The sequence below is a fragment of the Anomaloglossus baeobatrachus genome, chromosome 12, assembly GCF_048569485.1.
Source record: "Anomaloglossus baeobatrachus isolate aAnoBae1 chromosome 12, aAnoBae1.hap1, whole genome shotgun sequence".
NCBI classification, from domain to species: domain Eukaryota; kingdom Metazoa; phylum Chordata; class Amphibia; order Anura; family Aromobatidae; genus Anomaloglossus; species Anomaloglossus baeobatrachus.
The window spans coordinates 25,546,400-25,566,798 of record NC_134364.1 but is presented as its reverse complement, the minus strand read 5'-3'; the positions used below and the strand labels follow the sequence as shown (position 1 = coordinate 25,566,798).

At 52.8% G+C, this 20,399-nt stretch overlaps 1 protein-coding gene across 3 annotated transcripts in view; it reads right to left on the bottom strand.

Moving 5' to 3' along the window:
- The window catches only part of LOC142257967 (neuroendocrine protein 7B2-like), a 229,620-nt gene that overhangs the window by 132,460 nt on the left and 76,761 nt on the right, over positions 1–20,399 (bottom strand). For 2 of the 3 annotated variants that reach the window (XM_075330307.1, XM_075330305.1), the window contains exons 6-8: positions 15,789–15,932; positions 13,891–13,965; positions 12,343–12,513 (exon numbers count right to left, since the gene is read on the bottom strand). In XM_075330307.1, coding sequence (XP_075186422.1) covers positions 12,343–12,513; positions 13,891–13,965; positions 15,789–15,932 — 390 coding nt within the window. The remainder of the gene's footprint in view (positions 1–12,342; positions 12,514–13,890; positions 13,966–15,788; positions 15,933–20,399) is intronic. The other variant, XM_075330306.1, reaches the window with a different exon arrangement.

Sequence of the window (20,399 nt, the reverse complement as noted above, 5' to 3'; positions counted from 1 at the left end):
GTAGTGAAGGAGAGACAAGGAAACACTAACGGAAAGGCAACTGAAGTACAGCAGAGTAACTTCAGCAGGCAGTTAACAGGTGAACCACCAGGGGGCAATAGAGTAGTCAAACAGTCAGGGTCTAGCCAGGAAAGTCAGGTCACTGCAAAGGGAGGATCAAAATCAAAGTCAGAAAACAGAACCGAGGTCGGAAGCCGGGAGATCAGGTATACAGAGGGAAACACAAACAAACAGACAGGAGCGGGAAGTCAGGGACTGGGACAGGCCGACAAACAGGGGAGGGTACAAGTCAGGACACAGTAGCAGGGAGGCAGAACAGATCGGGAACACTCACCAGAACCAGTGTATACATGCTGCAAGGCAGAAATATCACTGGCACTGAGCCATAGGTAGAGAGGCAATATATACTGTCCTGGGATCCAGAACGATGCAAGGGAAGTTAACCCCTGACGTGACCAGGCCAGAGCTGGGTGTAACCAGAGCAGGGAAAAGCCGGCCTGGATCATAACAGATGAAAGTCAAATCACTTATACCACTATTTCTTCTTATTTTTGGCCAGTATAGGTCATAGAAATTGGCTAGGTCATTTCTGTATATTTTAGTGATGGACCCATTAGTATTCACTATTGAAATCTAATCGTTCCGGAAGAAGGGAATTTTGTTTACTTACCGTAAATTCCTTTTCTTCTAGCTCCAATTAGGAGACCCAGACAATTGGGTGTATAGGCTATGCCTCCGGAGGCCGCACAAAGTATTACACTAAAAGTGTAAAGCCCCTCCCCTTCTGCCTATACACCCCCCGTGCTCCCACGGGCTCCTCAGTTTTGGTGCAAAAGCAAGAAGGAGGAAAAAATTATAAACTGGTTTAAAGTAAATTCAATCCGAAGGAAAATCGGAGAACTGAAACCATTCAACATGAACAACATGTGTACACAAAAAAACAGGGGCGGGTGCTGGGTCTCCCAATTGGAGCTAGAAGAAAAGGAATTTACGGTAAGTAAACAAAATTCCCTTCTTCTTTGTCGCTCCATTGGGAGACCCAGACAATTGGGACGTCCAAAAGCAGTCCCTGGGTGGGTAAATAATACCTCATAATAGAGCCGTAACGGCTCCGTCCTACAGGTGGGCAACCGCCGCCTGAAGGACTCGCCTACCTAGGCTGGCATCCGCCGAAGCATAGGTATGCACCTGATAGTGTTTCGTGAAAGTGTGCAGGCTCGACCAGGAAGCCGCCTGACACACCTGCTGAGCCGTAGCCTGGTGCGTCAAAGCCCAGGACGCACCCACGGCTCTGGTAGAATGGGCCCTCAGCCCTGAGGGAACCGGAAGCCCAGCAGAACGGTAAGCTTCGAGAATTGGTTCCTTGATCCACCGAGCCAGGGTGGATTTGGAAGCCTGTGACCCTTTACGCTGGCCCGCGACAAGGACAAAGAGTGCATCCGAACGGCGCAGGGGCGCCGTACGAGATATGTAGAGTCTGAGTGCTCTCACCAGATCTAACAAGTGCAAATCCTTTTCACATTGGTGAACTGGATGAGGACAAAAAGAGGGTAAGGAGATATCCTGATTGAGATGAAAGGGGGATACCACCTTAGGGAGAAATTCTGGAACCGGACGCAGAACCACCTTGTCCTGGTGAAACACCAGGAAGGGGGCTTTGCATGATAGAGCCGCCAGCTCAGACACTCTCCGAAGGGAAGTGACTGCTACTAGGGAAACCACTTTCTGCGAAAGGCGTGCGAGGGAAATATCCCTCATTGGCTCGAACGGTGGTTTCTGAAGAACCATCAGCACCCTGTTCAGATCCCAGGGTTCCAACGGACGTTTGTAAGGAGGAACGATGTGACAAACCCCCTGCAGGAACGTGCGTACCTGTGGAAGTCTGGCCAGGCGCTTCTGAAAAAACACAGAGCGCAGAGACTTGCCCGTTTGGAAAAACGGCCCTTGAGACAGCAAGTCTGGTCGGTCTGGTAGTGCCCACGGTTGGCCGACCGTGAGATGCCACAGATCCGGGTACCACGACCTCCTCGGCCAGTCTGGAGCGACGAGGATGGCGCGGCGGCAGTCGGCCCTGATCTTGCGTAACCCTCTGGGCAACAGTGCCAGCGGAGGAAACACATAAGGGAGTTGAAACTGCGACCAATCTTGAACTAAGGAGTCTGCCGCCAGAGCTCTGTGATCGTGAGAACGTGCCATGAATGCCGTGACCTTGTTGTTGTGCCGGGACGCCATGAGGTCGGCGTCCGGCACCCACCGGCGGCAACAGATCTCCTGAAACACGTCCGGGTGAAGGGACCATTCCCCGGCGTCCATGCCCTGGCGACTGAGATAATCTGCTTCCCAGTTTTCCACGCCTGGGATGTGAACTGCAGAGATGGTGGAGGCCGTGGCTTCCACCCACATCAAAATCCGCCGGACTTACTGGAAGGCTTGCCGACTGCGTGTGCCGCCTTGGTGGTTGATGTATGCCACCGCTGTGGAATTGTCCGACTGAATTCGGATCTGCTTGCCTTCCAGCCACTGCTGGAACGCTTTCAGGGCAAGATACACTGCCCGTATCTCCAGAACATTGATCTGAAGTGAGGACTCTTGCTGGGTCCACGTACCCTGAGCCCTGTGGTGGAGAAAGACCGCTCCCCACCCTGACAGACTCGCGTCCGTCGTGACCACCTCCCAGGATGGGGGTAGGAAGGATGTCCCGTTCGATAATGAAGTGGGAAGAAGCCACCACCGAAGGGAAGCTTTGGTCGCCTGAGAGAGGGAGACGTTCCTGTCGAGGAACGTCGGCTTCCTGTCCCATTTGCGTAGGATGTCCCATTGAAGAGGACGCAGGTGAAACTGCGCGAAAGGGACTGCCTCCATTGCTGCCACCATCTTCCCCAGGAAGTGCATGAGGCGCCTCAAGGGGTGTGCCTGACCTTGAAGGAGAGATTGCACCCCTTTCTGTAGTGAACGCTGCTTGATCAGCGGAAGCTTCACTATCGCTGAGAGGGTATGAAACTCCATGCCAAGATCTGTCAGCGATTGGGCCGGTGTCAGGTTTGACTTTGGAAAATTGATGATCCACCCGAAACTCTGGAGAGTCTCCAGAGTAGCGTCGAGGCTGTGTTGGCATGCCTCTTGAGAGGGTGCCTTGATCAGCAGATCGTCCAAGTAAGGGATCACCGAGTGACCCTGAGAGTGGAGGACCGCTACTACAGTAGCCATAACCTTGGTGAAAACCCGTGGGGCTGTTGCCAGGCCGAACGGCAGTGCCACGAACTGCAGGTGTTCGTCTCCTATGGCGAAGCGCAAGAAGCGCTGGTGCTCTGGAGCAATCGGTACGTGGAGATAAGCATCTTTGATATCGATCGATGCAAGGAAATCTCCTTGGGACATTGAGGCGATGACGGAGCGAAGGGATTCCATCCAGAACCGCCTGGTCTTTACGTGTTTGTTGAGCAGTTTTAGGTCCAGGACAGGACGGAAAGACCCGTCCTTCTTTGGAACCACAAACAGGTTGGGGTAAAAACCGTGACCCTGTTGCTGAAGAGGAACAGGGACCACCACTCCTTCTGCCTTCAGAGTGCCCAGCGCCTGCAGAAGAGCCTCGGCTCGCTCGGGAGGCGGGGATGACCTGAAGAATCGAGTCGGGGGACGAGAGGTGAACTCTATCTTGTAACCGTGAGACAGAATGTCTCTCACCCAACGGTCTTTTACCCGTGGCAGCCAGGTGTCGCAAAAGCGGGAGAGCCTGCCACCGACCGAGGATGCGGATTGAGGAGGCCGAAAGTCATGAGGGAGCCGCTTTGGTAGCGGCACCTCCGGTGGTCTTTTTAGGACGTGACTTAGACCGCCATGAATCTGAGTTCCCTTGATCTTTCTGAGGCCTTTTGGACGAGGAGAATTGGGACCTGCCCGCGCCCCGAAAGGACCGAAACTTCGACTGCCCCCTCCTCTGTTGGGGTATGTTCGGTTTGGGCTGGGGTAAGGATGTATCCTTTCCCTTTGATTGTTTGATGATTTCATCCAAACGCTCACCAAACAATCGGTCGCCAGAAATTGGCAAACTGGTTAAGCGCTTTTTGGAAGCAGAATCTGCCTTCCATTCCCGTAGCCACAAGGCCCTGCGGAGTACCACCGAATTGGCGGATGCAACCGCCGTACGGCTCGCAGAGTCCAGGACAGCATTAATAGCGTAAGACGCAAATGCCGACGTCTGAGTGGTTATGGACGCCACCTGCGGCGCGGACGTGCGTGTGGCTGCGTCGATTTGCGCTTGACCTGCTGAGATAGCTTGTAGCGCCCATACGGCTGCGAATGCTGGGGCAAAAGAAGCGCCGATAGCTTCATAGATGGATTTCAACCAGAGCTCCATCTGCCTGTCAGTGGCATCTTTGAGCGAAGCCCCGTCTTCCACTGCACGTATGGATCTAGCCGCCAGTCTGGAGATTGGAGGATCCACCTTGGGACACTGAGTCCAACCTTTGACCACGTCAGGGGGAAAGGGATAACGTGTACCCTTAAGGCGCTTAGAAAGAAGGGAATTTTGTTACTTACCGTAAATTCCTTTTCTTCTAGCTCCTATTGGGAGACCCAGACGATTGGGTGTATAGCACTGCCTCCGGAGGCCACACAAAGCAATTACACTAAAAAGTGTAAGGCCCCTCCCCTTCTGGCTATACACCCCCAGTGGGATCACTGGCTCACCAGTTTTAGTGCAAAAGCAAGAAGGAGGAAAGCCAATAACTGGTTTAAACAAATTCACTCCGAAGTAACCTCGGAGAACTGAAAACCGTTCAACATGAACAACATGTGTACCCGAAAAACAACCAAAAATCCCGAAGGACAACAGGGTGGGTGCTGGGTCTCCCAATAGGAGCTAGAAGAAAAGGAATTTACGGTAAGTAACAAAATTCCCTTCTTCTTCGGCGCTCCATTGGGAGACCCAGACGATTGGGACGTCCAAAAGCTGTCCCTGGGTGGGTAAAGAATACCTCATGTTAGAGCTGCAAGACAGCCCTCCCCTATATGGAGGCAACTGCCGCCTGCAGGACTCTTCTACCTAGGCTGGCGTCCGCCGAAGCATAGGTATGCACCTGATAATGTTTGGTGAAAGTGTGCAGACTCGACCAGGTAGCTGCCTGGCACACCTGTTGAGCCGTAGCGTGGTGTCGCAATGCCCAGGATGCACCCACGGCTCTGGTAGAATGGGCCTTCAGCCCTGATGGAACCGGAAGCCCAGCAGAACGGTAGGCTTCAAGAATTGGTTCTTTGATCCATCGAGCCAGGGTGGCCTTAGAAGCCTGCGACCCTTTGCGCTTACCAGCGACAAGGACAAAGAGTGCATCTGAACGACGCAAGGGCGCCGTGCGGGAAATGTAGATTCTGAGTGCTCTCACCAGATCTAACAAATGTAAATCCTTCTCATACCGATGAACTGCATGAGGACAAAACGAAGGCAAAGAGATATCCTGATTAAGATGAAAAGAGGATACCACCTTCGGGAGAAACTCCTGAATGGGGCGCAGCACTACCTTGTCCTGGTGGAAGACCAGGAAGGGAGCCTTGGATGATAGCGCTGCCAGCTCAGACACTCTCCGAAGAGATGTGATCGCTACCAGAAAAGCCACTTTCTGTGATAGTTTAGAAAGTGAAACCTCCCTCAGAGGCTCGAAGGGCGGCTTCTGGAGGGCAACTAGTACCCTGTTCAGATCCCATGGATCTAACGGCCGCTTGTACGGGGGTACGATATGGCAAACCCCCTGTAGGAACGTGCGCACCTTAGGAAGGCGTGCCAAACGCCTCTGAAAAAAGACGGATAGCGCCGAGACCTGACCTTTAAGGGAGCCGAGCGACAAACCTTTTTCTAACCCAGATTGCAGGAAAGAAAGAAAGGTAGGCAATGCAAATGGCCAGGGAGACACTCCCTGAGCAGAGCACCAGGATAAGAATATCCTCCACGTTCTGTGGTAGATCTTAGCGGACGTGGGCTTCCTAGCCTGTCTCATGGTGGCAACGACCCCTTGGGACAATCCTGAAGACGCTAGGATCCAGGACTCAATGGCCACACAGTCAGGTTCAGGGCCGCAGAATTCCGATGGAAAAACGGCCCTTGGGACAGTAAGTCTGGTCGGTCTGGTAGTGCCCACGGTTGGCCGACCGTGAGCTGCCACAGATCCGGATACCACGCCCTCCTCGGCCAGTCTGGGGCGACGAGTATGACGCGGCTGCAATCGGATCTGATCTTGCGTAGCACTCTGGGCAAGAGTGCCAGAGGTGGAAACACATAAGGGAGCCGGAACTGCGACCAATCTTGCACTAGGGCGTCTGCCGCCAGCGCTCTTTGATCGCGAGACCGTGCCATGAAGGTTGGGACCTTGTTGTTGTGCCGGGACGCCATGAGGTCGACGTCCGGCCTTCCCCATCGGCGACAGATTTCCTGAAACACGTCTGGGTGAAGGGACCATTCCCCTGCGTCCATGCCCTGGCGACTGAGGAAGTCTGCTTCCCAGTTTTCTACGCCGGGGATGTGAACTGCGGATATGGTGGAGGCCGTGGCTTCCACCCACATCAGAATCCGCCGGACTTCCTGGAAGGCTTGCCGACTGCGTGTCCCCCCTTGGTGGTTGATGTATGCCACCGCTGTGGAGTTGTCCGACTGAATTCGGATCTGCCTTCCTTCCAGCCACTGCTGGAAGGCTAGTAGGGCAAGATACACTGCTCTGATTTCCAGAACATTGATCTGAAGGGTGGACTCCTGCTGAGTCCACGTACCCTGAGCCCTGTGGTGGAGAAAAACTGCTCCCCACCCTGACAGACTCGCGTCTGTCGTGACCACCGCCCAAGACGGTGGTAGGAAGGATCTTCCCTGTGATAATGAGGTGGGAAGAAGCCACCACTGCAGAGAGTCCTTGGCCGTCTGGGAAAGGGAGACTTTCCTGTCCAGGGATGTTGACTTCCCGTCCCAATTGGCGGAGAATGTCCCATTGAAGTGGGCGCAGATGAAACTGCGCAAACGGAACCGCTTCCATTGCCGCCACCATCTTCCCTAGGAAGTGCATGAGGCGTCTTAAGGAGTGCGACTGACTTTGAAGGAGAGCCTGCACCCCAGTCTGTAGTGACCTCTGCTTGTCCAGCGGAAGCTTCACTATCGCTGAGAGAGTATGAAACTCCATGCCAAGATACGTTAGTGATTGGGTCGGTGACAGATTTGACTTTGAGAAGTTGATGATCCACCCGAACGTCTGGAGAGTCTCCAGTGCGACAGTCAAGCTGAGTTGGCATGCCTCTTGAGAGGGTGCCTTGACCAGTAGATCGTCCAAGTAAGGGATCACAGAGTGTCCCTGAGAGTGCAAGACTGCTACCACTGCCGCCATGATCTTGGTGAACACCCGTGGGGCTGTCGCTAGACCAAATGGCAGAGCTACGAACTGAAGATGGTCGTCTCCTATCACGAAGCGTAGAAAGCGTTGGTGGTCTGTAGCAATCGGCACGTGGAGATAAGCATCCTTGATGTCTATTGATGCTAGGAAATCTCCTTGAGACATTGAGGCAATGACTGAGCGGAGGGATTCCATCCGGAACCGCCTGGCGTTCACATGCTTGTTGAGCAGTTTTAGGTCCAGAACAGGACGGAATGAGCCGTCCTTTTTTGGCACCACAAAGAGATTGGAGTAAAAACCTTGACCTCGTTCCTGAAGAGGAACAGGGACCACCACTCCTTCTGCTCTTAGAGAATTCACCGCCTGCAGAAGGGCATCTGCTCGGTCGGGATGTGGGGAAGTTCTGAAGAACCGAGGCGGAGGCCGAGTACTGAACTCTATCCTGTACCCGTGAGACAAAATGTCTGTTACCCACTGGTCTTTGACCTGTGGCAGCCAAATGTCGCAAAAGCGGGAGAGCCTGCCACCGACCGAGGATGCGGAGGGAGGCGGCCGAAAGTCATGAGGCAGCCGCCTTGGAAGCGGTACCTCCGGTTGCTTTCTTGGGGCGTGAGTGAGCCCGCCAGGAATCAGAGCTCCTTTGCTCTTTCTGAGTCCCTTTGGACGAGGAGAATTGGGGCTTGCCCGAGCCTCGAAAGGACCGAAACTTTGACTGCCACTTCCTCTGTGGAGGTTTGCTTGATCTGGGCTGGGGTAAGGAGGAGTCCTTACCTTTGGATTGTTTAATGATTTCCGCCAATTGCTCACCAAACAGTCTGTCTCCAGATAATGGCAAGCTGGTTAAACATTTTTTAGAAGCAGAATCTGCTTTCCATTCCTTTAACCACAAGGCTCTGCGCAAAACTACAGAGTTGGCGGATGCCATTGAGGTACGGCTCGTAGAGTCCAGTACCGCATTGATAGCGTAGGTCGCAAACGCAGACATTTGCGTAGTTAGGGACGCCACTTGCGGCACTGCTGGACGTATGAGAGAGTCCACCTGTGCCAGACCAGCTGAAATAGCTTGGAGCGCCCACACGGCCGCGAATGCTGGAGCAAACGACGCGCCAATAGCTTCATAGACAGATTTCAACCAAAGGTCCATCTGTCTGTCATTGGCATCTTTAAGTGAAGCCCCATCCTCCACTGCAACTATGGATCTAGCTGCAAGCCTGGATATTGGAGGGTCCACTTTTGGACACTGGGTCCAGCGTTTGACCACGTCAGGGGGAAAAGGATAACGTGTATCCTTAAGGCGTTTAGAAAAACGCTTGTCCGGATAAGTATTGTGTTTCTGGATGGATTCTCTGAAGTCAGAGTGGTCCAGAAAAGTACTCAATTTACGCTTGGGATACAGGAAATGGAATTTCTCCTGCTGTGCAGCTGCCTCCTCTGCAGAAGGGGCTGGGGGAGAAATATCCAACAGCCTATTGATGGCCGCTATAAGGTCATTTACCATGGCGTCACCATCTGGCGTATCCAAATTGAGTGCGGCGTCAGGACAAGACTCCTGATCACCCACCTCTGAACCCTCATATAGGGACCCTTCTCGCTGAGACCCTGATCCGCGTGATGACGTGGAGGGTCTCTCCCAGCGAGCTCGCTTAGGCGGACTGGGACTGTCATCGGAGTCAGAGCCCTCAGCCTGTGATGCCTGGGACCCCCTTGAAGTACGGATTAGTTCCAACTGAGGGGGACCGGGGAACATAGACACAGCAGTGTCTATGGTCTGAGCAACTGGCCTGGACTGCAAGGTCTCCAGGATTTTTGTCATAGTCACAGACATTTTATCAGCAAAGACTGCAAATTCTGTCCCCGTCACCGGGGCAGGGTTCACAGGCGTCTCTGCCTGGGCTACCACCACAATAGGCTCTGGCTGACGAAGTGCCACTGGGACTGAACATTGCACACAATGAGAGTCGTTGGAGCCTGCTGGTAGATTAGCCCCACATGCTGTACAAGCAGTGTATACAGCCCGTGCCTTGGCACCCTTGCGTTTTGCGGATGACATGCTGTTGTCTCCTCAAAGCAATATAGGGTGTACAGCCAAGAAGCGACCTTACAGTGCAGTATATAAATATATCTAGACACAGCAGTGTCTATGGTACAGCGAAAAATATAACACTGTGGCACTAGTGGGGCCGCACGTATGTGCTGCTTACCGCCCGCTTAGCGCGGGTGTGTGGTCGCCAGAAACCCCTAGCCTGGGTCCCCCAGAGCCTGCGTCCGTTCTCCAGCCAGACTGCATGTGTATAATGGCTGCCGGCGTTGGGGAGCTGCAAGCCTGGGGGCGGGCCTAGGGCGTGCACAGAGAAAAAGCGCGAAGCCTGTGTCCTACTGTGCTCAGTGAGAGGGCTGGAGCATGTAAATCGTGCTCCAGCCCTCGGCGCTGCCGATTGAACAACGTCTCTCCCTACCCTGATTGACAGGGTGGGGGGCGTTAACGAAGCGGAGCTAGGCCGCAGAAACCCGGGGACTAAAGTTAGAAGCGCCGCCGCCGTAAAAGCGCGGTCGGCGCGTCCCCGGCGCACTACAAGTCGCAGCTGCGCCGCCGCTCCAGGGGCGGTCGGCGCGGCGATCCACACACATTAAGTCCCCCAGTAATCTGCGGGGACTATAAGCCCAGCGCACAGCGCTACAGTCCCCGGCGCACTAGCACACCCAGCAAGCCTGGGGTGTGCGTGGCCTGCCATACGGGGACACAGAGTACCTGAAAGTTGCAGGGCCTTGTCCCTGAACGGCACTCCCGCTCCACATCCAGCAGGTTCTATGGGTCTGTGGATGGAGCCCGGCCTCAGGGCTTGGTGGCCGGTAAGATCCCACTTCCTCAGAGCCCTTCAGGGGGATGGGGAAGGAAAAACAGCATGTGGGCTCCAGCCTCCGTACCCGCAATGGGTACCTCAACCTTACAAACCACAAGTGGGGTAAGAAGGGAGCATGCTGGGGGCCCCATATGGGCCCTCTTTTCTTCCATCCGATATAGTCAGCAGCTACTGCTGACTAAACAGTGGAGCTATGCGTGGATGTCTGACCTCCTTCGCACAAAGCAGAAAACTGGTGAGCCAGTGATCCCACTGGGGGTGTATAGCCAGAAGGGGAGGGGCCTTACACTTTTTAGTGTAATTGCTTTGTGTGGCCTCCGGAGGCAGTGCTATACACCCAATCGTCTGGGTCTCCCAATGGAGCGCCGAAGAAAAACGCTTATCTGGACAAGCACGGTGATTCTGGACTGCCTCTCTGAAATCAGAGTGGTCCAGACACATACTCTGTGTACGCTTGGGAAACCTGAAACGGAATTTCTCCTGCTGAGAAGCTGACTCCTCCACTGGAGGAGCTGAGGGAGAAATATCCAACATTTGATTGATGGACGCAATAAGATCATTCACTATGGCGTCACCATCAGGAGTATCAAGATTGAGAGTGGCCTCAGGATCAGAATCCTGATCAGCTACCTCCGCTTCATCAACCAGAGATTCCCCCCGCTGAGACCCTGAACAATATGATGATGTCGAGGGAATTTCCCAGCGAGCTCGCTTAGTCGGTCTGGGGCCGGGGTCTGTGTCAGAGACCTCACCCTGGGATCTATGAGACACCCCGGGGGGACCTTGCTGGTCCAACTGAGGGGGGCCAGGGAGCAATGATTCAACAGTGCCCCTGTGCTGAGATACCGGTCTGGACTGCAAGGCTTCTAGTATCTTAGCCATAGTCTCAGAGAGTTTATCCGTGAAGACTGCAAACTCCGTCCCCGTCACCTGGACAGTGTCAGCAGGTGGTTCCCCCTGGGCCCCCCTTAGCAGAGGCTCCGGCTGAGTAAGTGCCAGAGGGGCCGAGCAGTGCACACAATGAGGGTCAGTGGATCCTGCCGGTAGCGGGGTCGTACATGTGGCGCAGGCAGCATAGTAAGCCTGTGGTTTGGCACTCCTGCCTTTTGTGGGCGCCATGCTGTTGTCTTCCCTGAGCAACACAATAGGGTATATAGCCAGAATCAACTGTGCACCATACAGTGTAAAGTATATCCTATAAACATATAACTCAAAATTACACTTCTGCACAAATGGGGCTAGCACCACAGGTGCTGCTTACCACCCGCTTAAAGCGGTTGTGAGGCCACTAGAAAAGAGACTAGGCCGCAAAAGCCGGGGACTCGAGTAATAAGCGCGGCCGCCGTATAAGCGCGGCCGGTGCGGAAGTCCCCGGCGCACTACAAGTCCCAGCCGCGCCGCAGTGTTAACAATGGCAGCGGCGGTCAGCGCGGTAGTCCCCATACACAAACACACTCAGCGACGCTGCAGTGTGTAATGGCACATTTAACACGGTCAGCGCCGCGGTCCCCGGTGCACTAGCACACCCAGCAATGCTGGAGTGTTGCTGTGCGCGGTCCCCACGGGGACACAGAGTACCTCCAAGTAGCAGGGCCATGTCCCTGAACGATACTCGGCTCCTATCCAGCAGAGTCCTCAGGAGCTGTGGATGGAGCACGGCCTCAGTGCCTGGAGACCGATAGGATCCCACTTCACCCAGAGCCCCAAGGGGGATGGGGAAGGAAAACAGCATGTGGGCTCCAGCCTCCGTACCCGCAATGGATACCTCAACCTTAACAACACCGCCGACAAGAGTGGGGTGAGAAGGGAGCATGCTGGGGGCCCTATATGGGCCCACTTTTCTTCCATCCGACATAGTCAGCAGCTGCTGCTGACTAATCTGTGGAGCTGTGCGTGCATGTCTGCCTCCTTCGCACAAAGCAAAAAACTGAGGAGCCCGTGGGAGCACGGGGGGTGTATAGGCAGAAGGGGAGGGGCTTTACACTTTTAGTGTAATACTTTGTGCGGCCTCCGGAGGCATAGCCTATACACCCCAATTGTCTGGGTCTCCCAATGGAGCGACAAAGAAATATAAAATAAATAAATAAATAAATTAAAAAAAAAAGGGTAATATTTACCAGAGCCTGGAGTGGAGCCTCCAGTGAAGAGCGTGCTCGGCAGCAGGTCCGACATCAGGTTCTGTTTGATGGATTTCCTTTTCTTACTGGAAATCCCCTGCGCAGAGTCCAAAGGCAGCTTTCTTTTGGCACTTGGTGTAAGAATCAATGGAGTTACCATGGAACTGAAAACTGGAAGGAACAGAACACACCGGCCGTCCGTTATCCAACATGACGTTTTGGGAACATGGCAGAAAAATTAGGCATTAGCCGTTAGTAAGAAGCCGTCCTCATCCCAGGTCATTTCACAAGCGGTTAGCAAGTAAATAAAAGCATTTGCTATGCAAAGAGTTAAGGTTAAAGGCCAAATGCGCTCACTATCACCATGCAAGTCAAGGGTGGGGGGTGGGGGGGTGAAAAGGTTTCATATACACAAACTGGCTTACATTCATGATTGATGTAATCACATCAGGTACGTGCAGCATGTGAAGTTCTGCCATACATGCGTGACGGTCAGTATTTCATGCGATATATGATGTATCTGAAACCCTTTATTGCTTAGGCTAGGTTCACATTTCCGTTGTTTTGCATCAGTGACAATCCGCCGCTCTGATAAACAACGCAATTCGTTTGGCGGATTCCGTTGTTCCCATAGACTTGTATGAGCGGCGGATTGTGACTGATGATGCTGTGTTGCATCCTCCGCCCGACTAATCAGTTGTGGAACGACTGACCATCGGGCGTCAGGAACGCAGCATGTAGCGTTGTTTGAGCAGCGGAATCCTTTTGATTTCGCTGCGCATGCTCTCTCCCGGCGGCCGGCTTCTGTGAGCGATCAGCTGATCACCCGGCGGCCAGCTTCTGTGAGCGATCAGCTGATCACCCGGCGGCCAGCTTCTGTGAGCGATCAGCTGATCTCCCGGCTAATGAGAGCGATCAGCTGATCTCCCGGCTAATGAGAGCGATCACCTGATCACCCGGCGGCCGGCTAATGAGAGCGATCAGCTGATCACCCGGCGGCCGACTAATGAAAGCGATCAGCTGATCGGCGGCTAATTAGAGCAATCAGCTGATCACCTGGCTAATGAGAGCGATCAGCTGATCTCCCGGCTAATGAGAGCGATCACCTGATCACCCGGCGGCCGGCTAATGAGAGCGATCAGCTGATCACCCGGCGGCCGACTAATGAAAGCGATCAGCTGATCGGCGGCTAATGAGAGCGATCAGCTGATCACCCGGCGGCAGGCTAATGAGAGCAATCAGCTGATCACCCGGCGGCCAGCTAATGAGAGCGATCAGCTGATCTCCCGGTGGCCAGCTAATGAGAGCGATCAGCTGATCACCCGGCGGCCAGCTATTGTGAATGATCAGCGATCTCTCTGTCTCTTGTTTTATAACGGAATCCGCTTTCGCTTTCAATTCTTCTCACCCATTGTACAACACATCAGTCACAAGCGTCAAGCAACGCATGTAACTGATGCAAAACAACGGAAATGTGAATCTAGCCTTATAGCGAGTTATATAATGCAATGCAGCCATCCTACTAAGTATTAGTGACCAGTTACCTACCGGTCCGGTCCCTCTGAGGAGTGGAGGAAGGCGTTCTATTAGTTTTAAGTTTATTCAATGCTCCACTAACAAAATCTGAAATGCAAGATGTAAAGTATTCTTCCATAAATGTGAGTGCGTCACAGAGCAACGCTTTACCCCCAGGGAATCAGGATCTCAGAGAGGTACAAGCTGTACTCGCCCTCTGTCACCCCCACACCTCAAAAACAGACCCTCACCCAGTCTCTTCTGGTTTGCAATTCCTGGTCCAGTCCGCTATACACTGGAAAAAGCCAGAAATGCCAGCATGGCCAATGACTGGTCGCAGCGGTCATTTCAAGGGTATTGAGGATAGGAACGACAGGTGTAAAGTGTCAGGACGGGAGCATCACACAAAATAGGATTTACTTTCTGACACCACCAAGAAACTTAGTATAAAGATGCGCCTGATTTATCAAAGCATGAACCACTATGATAAACCGGGGGCATTACAACACGGACGAGTCTACGATTGCCCTGTAAGAATTAGGCAGGTAATAAATCTGCCCAATTGCTTCAGTTCCTCAGCATTTTCAAGCTATTTGGCTGCCTGTAAATGAAGACTGATCCGATCCAGGCAGCAAGCCAAACAGTTAGGTTATGTGCGCACGCTGCAGGGTTTTTTTGGGTGCAGTTTGTTGCCCAAAACTGCATGTCCTTCCATCCCCAGCAAAGCCTATGAGACTTCAGAAATGCTGTGCACACGCGGCTTATTTTTTTCTTTGCAGTTTTGGATGCAGAAAAAAGAAGCAGCGTGTCAACTCTTTGTGCGTTTTTTGACCAGCGTTTTAGTGATGGGCGGACTCACAGATACCCGGGATCGGCGGGTCTAAGCCGCTTAAATAAAAAAAAAAAAAAAAAAAAAAAAAAAAAAAAGGGGGCCTGGAATTGATCCCAGGTATCTGGCCAGATGTCGGTCCCCATATAAGTCTATGGAGCCAGAATTCGGTGCTTAAAAATGGTGGTAGAGATAGGAGCAAGCGTGTTATACTTACCCAGTCTCTGGCACGGCTGTAACTACTTTTGCGGCCACTTATTCTACTTCCAGGGGGGGTGGGGGGGGCGCTCGTTAGCCTCATGCATATTCACAGCTTCCCCTGCCCACAGTCATGCATTGTCATACCAAGATAGACTATCAGACAGGGTCTGTGACTGAAAGCATCAGACGCTGTCACTCAGGGTGGGGGTGGGGTTTGACTGCAACCAATCACAGATGCCGGTGAACAGGGAAAGCAGTGAATATGTATGAAGCTAATGAGCGGCCGCTAGAGCAGTTACAGACACGCAAGAGGCTCTATAAGTACAGCGCGATTGCTCCTATCCCCTCTACCACCATTTTTAAGCGGCGGATTCTGGTCCCTATAAAAATATACGGGGACCAGCGTCCCACCAGATACCTGTGATCAATTCTGGGCCAAAACCAATTTTTTTTTTTTTTTTAAAGAAACCCAGTTAGATCCGCCGACCCGGGATATTTGCAAGTTCGCCCAGATTTACTAAAGAAAAAAAAAAGCCTATGTTACAAAATCGCCCAAAAAATGTATGCGTTTTCCTGATGCGTTCTCTGGCACAAGGTGCGTTTTTTGGCCAGAGGGCGAGTTTTTCAGTGAAGGCACAAAACTGCAGCGTGCGAACAAGGCCTTACTGTAACTGGGCTGCAGTAGGTTTCTGTAATATTAATGCAAAAAAAATAAGCTTTGTATTCAGGAGCTGCAAATTACTGGCAAAAAAAATAAAAAAATGTTACACCAAGACATGAAAGAACCAATGTATACACCAAGCAATTAGGTTTTAGACCGGTTATAAGAAGGTTGGAGTAAAACGAAAAATAATAATTTTGCCATTGATTGAGATAATGACTTTTTTATGGCACAGATTACCTCCAACACTTCTCCGCCTCCTCCTCTTCCTCTCTACAGAAGATTCCACATCATCTTCAGTCGCCTCCAGTCCAGGAGTGTTGCTTTCCAGATCTACCCCCAACATGCCTGGAATCTTTTCAAGAAGGAAATCTGGAACACATCCTGAAAAAAAAAGAAGGGAATTTTGTTACTTACCGTAAATTCCTTTTCTTCTAGCTCTTATTGGGAGACCCAGACGATTGGGGTATAGCTACTGCCTCCGGAGGCCACACAAAGCAACTACACCAAAAAGTGTAAGGCCCCTCCCCTTCTGGCTATACCCCCCCCGTGGTATCACGGGTTCTCCAGTTTTAGTGCCAAAGCAAGAAGGAGGAAGCCAATAACTGGTTTAAACACATTAACTCCGAATAACGTCGGAGAACTGAAAAAACCGTTCAACATGAACAACATGTGTACCCGCAAACAACAAAAGAATCCCGAAGGACAACAGGGCGGGTGCTGGGTCTCCCAATAAGAGCTAGAAGAAAAGGAATTTACGGTAAGTAACAAAATTCCCTTCTTCTTCAGCGCTCTATTGGGAGACCCAGACGATTGGGACGTCCAAAAGCTGTCCCTGGGTGGGTAAAGAAATACCTCATGTTAGAGCTGCAAAACAGCCCTCCCCTACGGGGATGTCACTGCCGCCTGCAGGACTCTTCTACCTAAGCTGGCATCCGCCGAAGCATAGGTATGCACCTGATAATGTTTGGTGAAAGTGTGCAGACTCGACCAGGTAGCTGCCTGGCACACCTGTTGAGCCGAAGCCTGGTGTCGTAATGCCCAGGACGCACCCACGGCTCTGGTTGAGTGGGCTTTCAGCCCTGAAGGAACCGGAAGCCCAGCAGAACGGTAGGCTTCCAGAATTGGTTCTTTGATCCATCGAGCAAGGGTGGCTTTAGAAGCCTGCGACCCCTTGCGCTGGCCAGCGACAAGGACAAAGAAGGGAATTTTGTTACTTACCGTAAATTCCTTTTCTTCTAGCTCTTATTGGGAGACCCAGACGATTGGGTGTATAGCTACTGCCTCCGGAGGCCACACAAAGCATTACACTAAAAAGTGTAAGGCCCCTCCCCTTCTGGCTATACACCCCCAGTGGGATCACTGGCTCACCAGTTTTAGTGCAAAAGCAAGAAGGAGGAAAGCCAATAACTTGGTTAAACAAATTCACTCCGAGTAACATCGGAGAACTGAAAAACCGTTCAACATGAACAACATGTGTACCCGAAAACAACCCAAAAATCCCGAAGGACAACAGGGCGGGTGCTGGGTCTCCCAATAAGAGCTAGAAGAAAAGGAATTTACGGTAAGTAACAAAATTCCCTTCTTCTTCGGCGCTCTATTGGGAGACCCAGACGATTGGGACGTCCAAAAGCAGTCCCTGGGTGGGTAAAGAAATACCTCATGTTAGAGCTGCAAAGACAGCCTTCCCCTACGGGGAGGTAACTGCCGCCTGCAGGACTCTTCTACCTAGGCTGGCGTCCGCCGAAGCATAGGTATGCACCTGATAATGTTTGGTGAAAGTGTGCAGACTCGACCAGGTAGCTGCCTGGCACACCTGTTGAGCCGTAGCCTGGTGTCGCAATGCCCAGGACGCACCCACGGCTCTGGTAGAATGGGCCTTCAGCCCTGATGGAACCGGAAGCCCAGCAGAACGGTAGGCTTCAAGAATTGGTTCTTTGATCCATCGAGCCAGGGTGGCTTTAGAAGCCTGCGACCCTTTGCGCTTACCAGCGACAAGGACAAAGAGTGCATCCGAACGGCGCAGGGGCGCCGTGCGGGAAATGTAGATTCTGAGTGCTCTCACCAGATCTAACAAATGTAAATCCTTCTCATACCGATGAACTGCATGAGGATAAAACGAAGGCAAAGAGATATCCTGATTAAGATGAAAAGAGGATACCACCTTCGGGAGAAACTCCTGAATGGGGCGCAGCACTACCTTGTCCTGGTGGAAGACCAGGAAGGGAGCCTTGGATGACAGCGCCGCTAGCTCAGACACTCTCCGAAGAGATGTGATCGCTACCAGAAAAACCACTTTCTGTGATAGTCTAGAAAGTGAAACCTCCCTCAGAGGCTCGAAGGGCGGCTTCTGGAGGGCAACTAGTACCCTGTTCAGATCCCATGGATCCAACGGCCGCTTGTACGGGGGTACAATATGACAAACCCCCTGCAGGAACGTGCGCACCTTAGGAAGTCGTGCTAGACGCTTTTGAAAAAAAGACGGATAGCGCCGAGACTTGCCCCTTAAGGGAGCCGAGCGACAAACCTTTTTCTAACCCAGATTGCAGGAAAGAAAAAAAGGTAGGCAATGCAAAAGGCCAGGGAGACACTCCCTGAGCAGAGCACCAGGATAAGAATATCCTCCACGTTCTGTGGTAGATCTTAGCGGACGTGGGCTTCCTAGCCTGTCTCATGGTGGCAACGACCCCTTGGGATAATCCTGAAGACCCTAGGATCCAGGACTCAATGGCCACACAGTCAGGTTCAGGGCCGCAGAATTCCGATGGAAAAACGGCCCTTGGGACAGTAAGTCTGGTCGGTCTGGTAGTGCCGACGGTTGGCCGACCGTGAGATGCCACAGATCTGGATACCACGCCCTCCTTGGCCAGTCTGGGGCGACGAGTATGACGCGGCTGCAGTCGGATCTGATCTTGCGTAGCACTCTGGGCAAGAGTGCCAGAGGTGGAAACACATAAGGGAGCCGGAACTGCGACCAATCTTGCACTAAGGCGTCTGCCGCCAGAGTTCTGTGATCGCGAGACCGTGCTATGAAGGTTGGGACCTTGTTGTTGTGCCTGGACGCCATTAGGTCGACGTCCGGCCTTCCCCAGCGGCTACAGATTTCCTGAAACACGTCCGGGCGAAGGGACCATTCCCCTGCGTCCATGCCCTAGCGGCTGAGGAAGTCTGCTTCCCAGTTTTCTACGCCGGGGATGTGAACTGCGGATACGGTGGAGGCCGTGGCTTCCACCCACGTCAGAATCCGCCGGACTTCCTGGAAGGCTTGCCGACTGCGTGTCCCTCCTTGGTGATTGATGTATGCCACCGCTGTGGAGTTGTCCGACTGAATTCGGATCTGCTTTCCTTCCAGCCACTGCTGGAAGGCTAGTAGGGCAAGATACACTGCTCTGATTTCCAGAACATGGATCTGAAGGGTGGACTCCTGCTGAGTCCACGTACCCTGAGCCCTGTGGTGGAGAAAAAACTGCTCCCCACCCTGACAGACTCGCGCCTGTCGTGACTACCGCCCAAGACGGTGGTAGGAAGGATCTTCCCTGTGATAATGAGGTGGGAAGAAGCCACCATTGCAGAGAGTCCATCTGTGAAAAGGAGACTTTCCTGTTCAGGGATGTTGACTTCCCGTCCCATTGGCGGAGAATGTCCCAATAAGAGGACGCAGATGAAACTGCGCAAACGTAACCGCCTCCATTGCCGCCACCATCTTCCCGAGGAAGTGCATGAGGCGTCTTAAGGAGTGCGACTGACCTTGACGGAGAGTCTGCACCCCAGTCTGTAGAGACCGCTGCTTGTCCAGCGGAAGCTTCACTATCGCTGAGAGAGTATGAAACTCCATACCAAGAGACGTTAGTGATTGGGTCGGTGACAGGTTTGACTTTGAGAAGTCGATGATCCACCCGAACGTCTGGAGAGTCTCCAGCGCAACATTCAGGCTGAATTGGCATGCCTCTTGAGAGGGTGCCTTGACAAGTAGATCGTCCAAGTAAGGGATCACAGAGTGTCCCTGTGAGTGCAAGACTGCTACCACTGCCGCCATGACCTTGGTGAACACCCGTGGGGTTGTCGCCAGACCGAATGGCAGAGCTACGAACTGAAGATGGTCGTCTCCCATCACGAAACGTAGAAAACATTGGTGCTCTGTAGCAATCGGCACGTGGAGATAAGCATCTTTGATGTCTATTGATGCTAGGAAATATCCTTGAGACATTGAGGCAATGACGGAGCGGAGGGTTTCATCCGGAACCGCCTGGCCTCCACGTGCTTGTTGAGCAGTTTTAGGTCCAGAACGGAACGGAAAGAGCCATCCTTTTTTGGCACCACAACCAGATTGGAGGAAAACCGTGTCTCGTTCCTGAAGAGGAACAGGGATTACCACTCCTTCTGCCTGCAGAAGAGCATCGGCTCGGTGGGGAGGTGGGGACGTTCTGAAGAATCGAGTCGGAGGACGAGAACAGAACTCTGTCCTGTGCACGTGGGCACAATGTCCCTCACCCACCGGTCTGTGACCTGTGGCAGCTAAATGTCGCCAAAGGCGAGCGAGTCTGCCATCAACCGCGGATGCGGAGAGATGAGAGAGCTGAGAGTCATGAGGAGACCGCCTTGGTAGCGGTTCCTCCGGCTGCCTTCCTTGGGCGTGATTGAGCCCCCGGAAACTGAGCCCCTCTGAGGATTTTCAGCTCTTTTGGACGAGGACAATTGGGACCTGCCCGAGCTTGGGAAGGACCGAAACCTCGACTGTCCTTCCAGGACAGCATTAATAGGGTAAGTCGCAATGCAGACATTGCGAGGATACGGACGCCCCTGCGGCACAAATGTACATATGCTCAAGACCAGCTGTGCAAGGACAGCTGA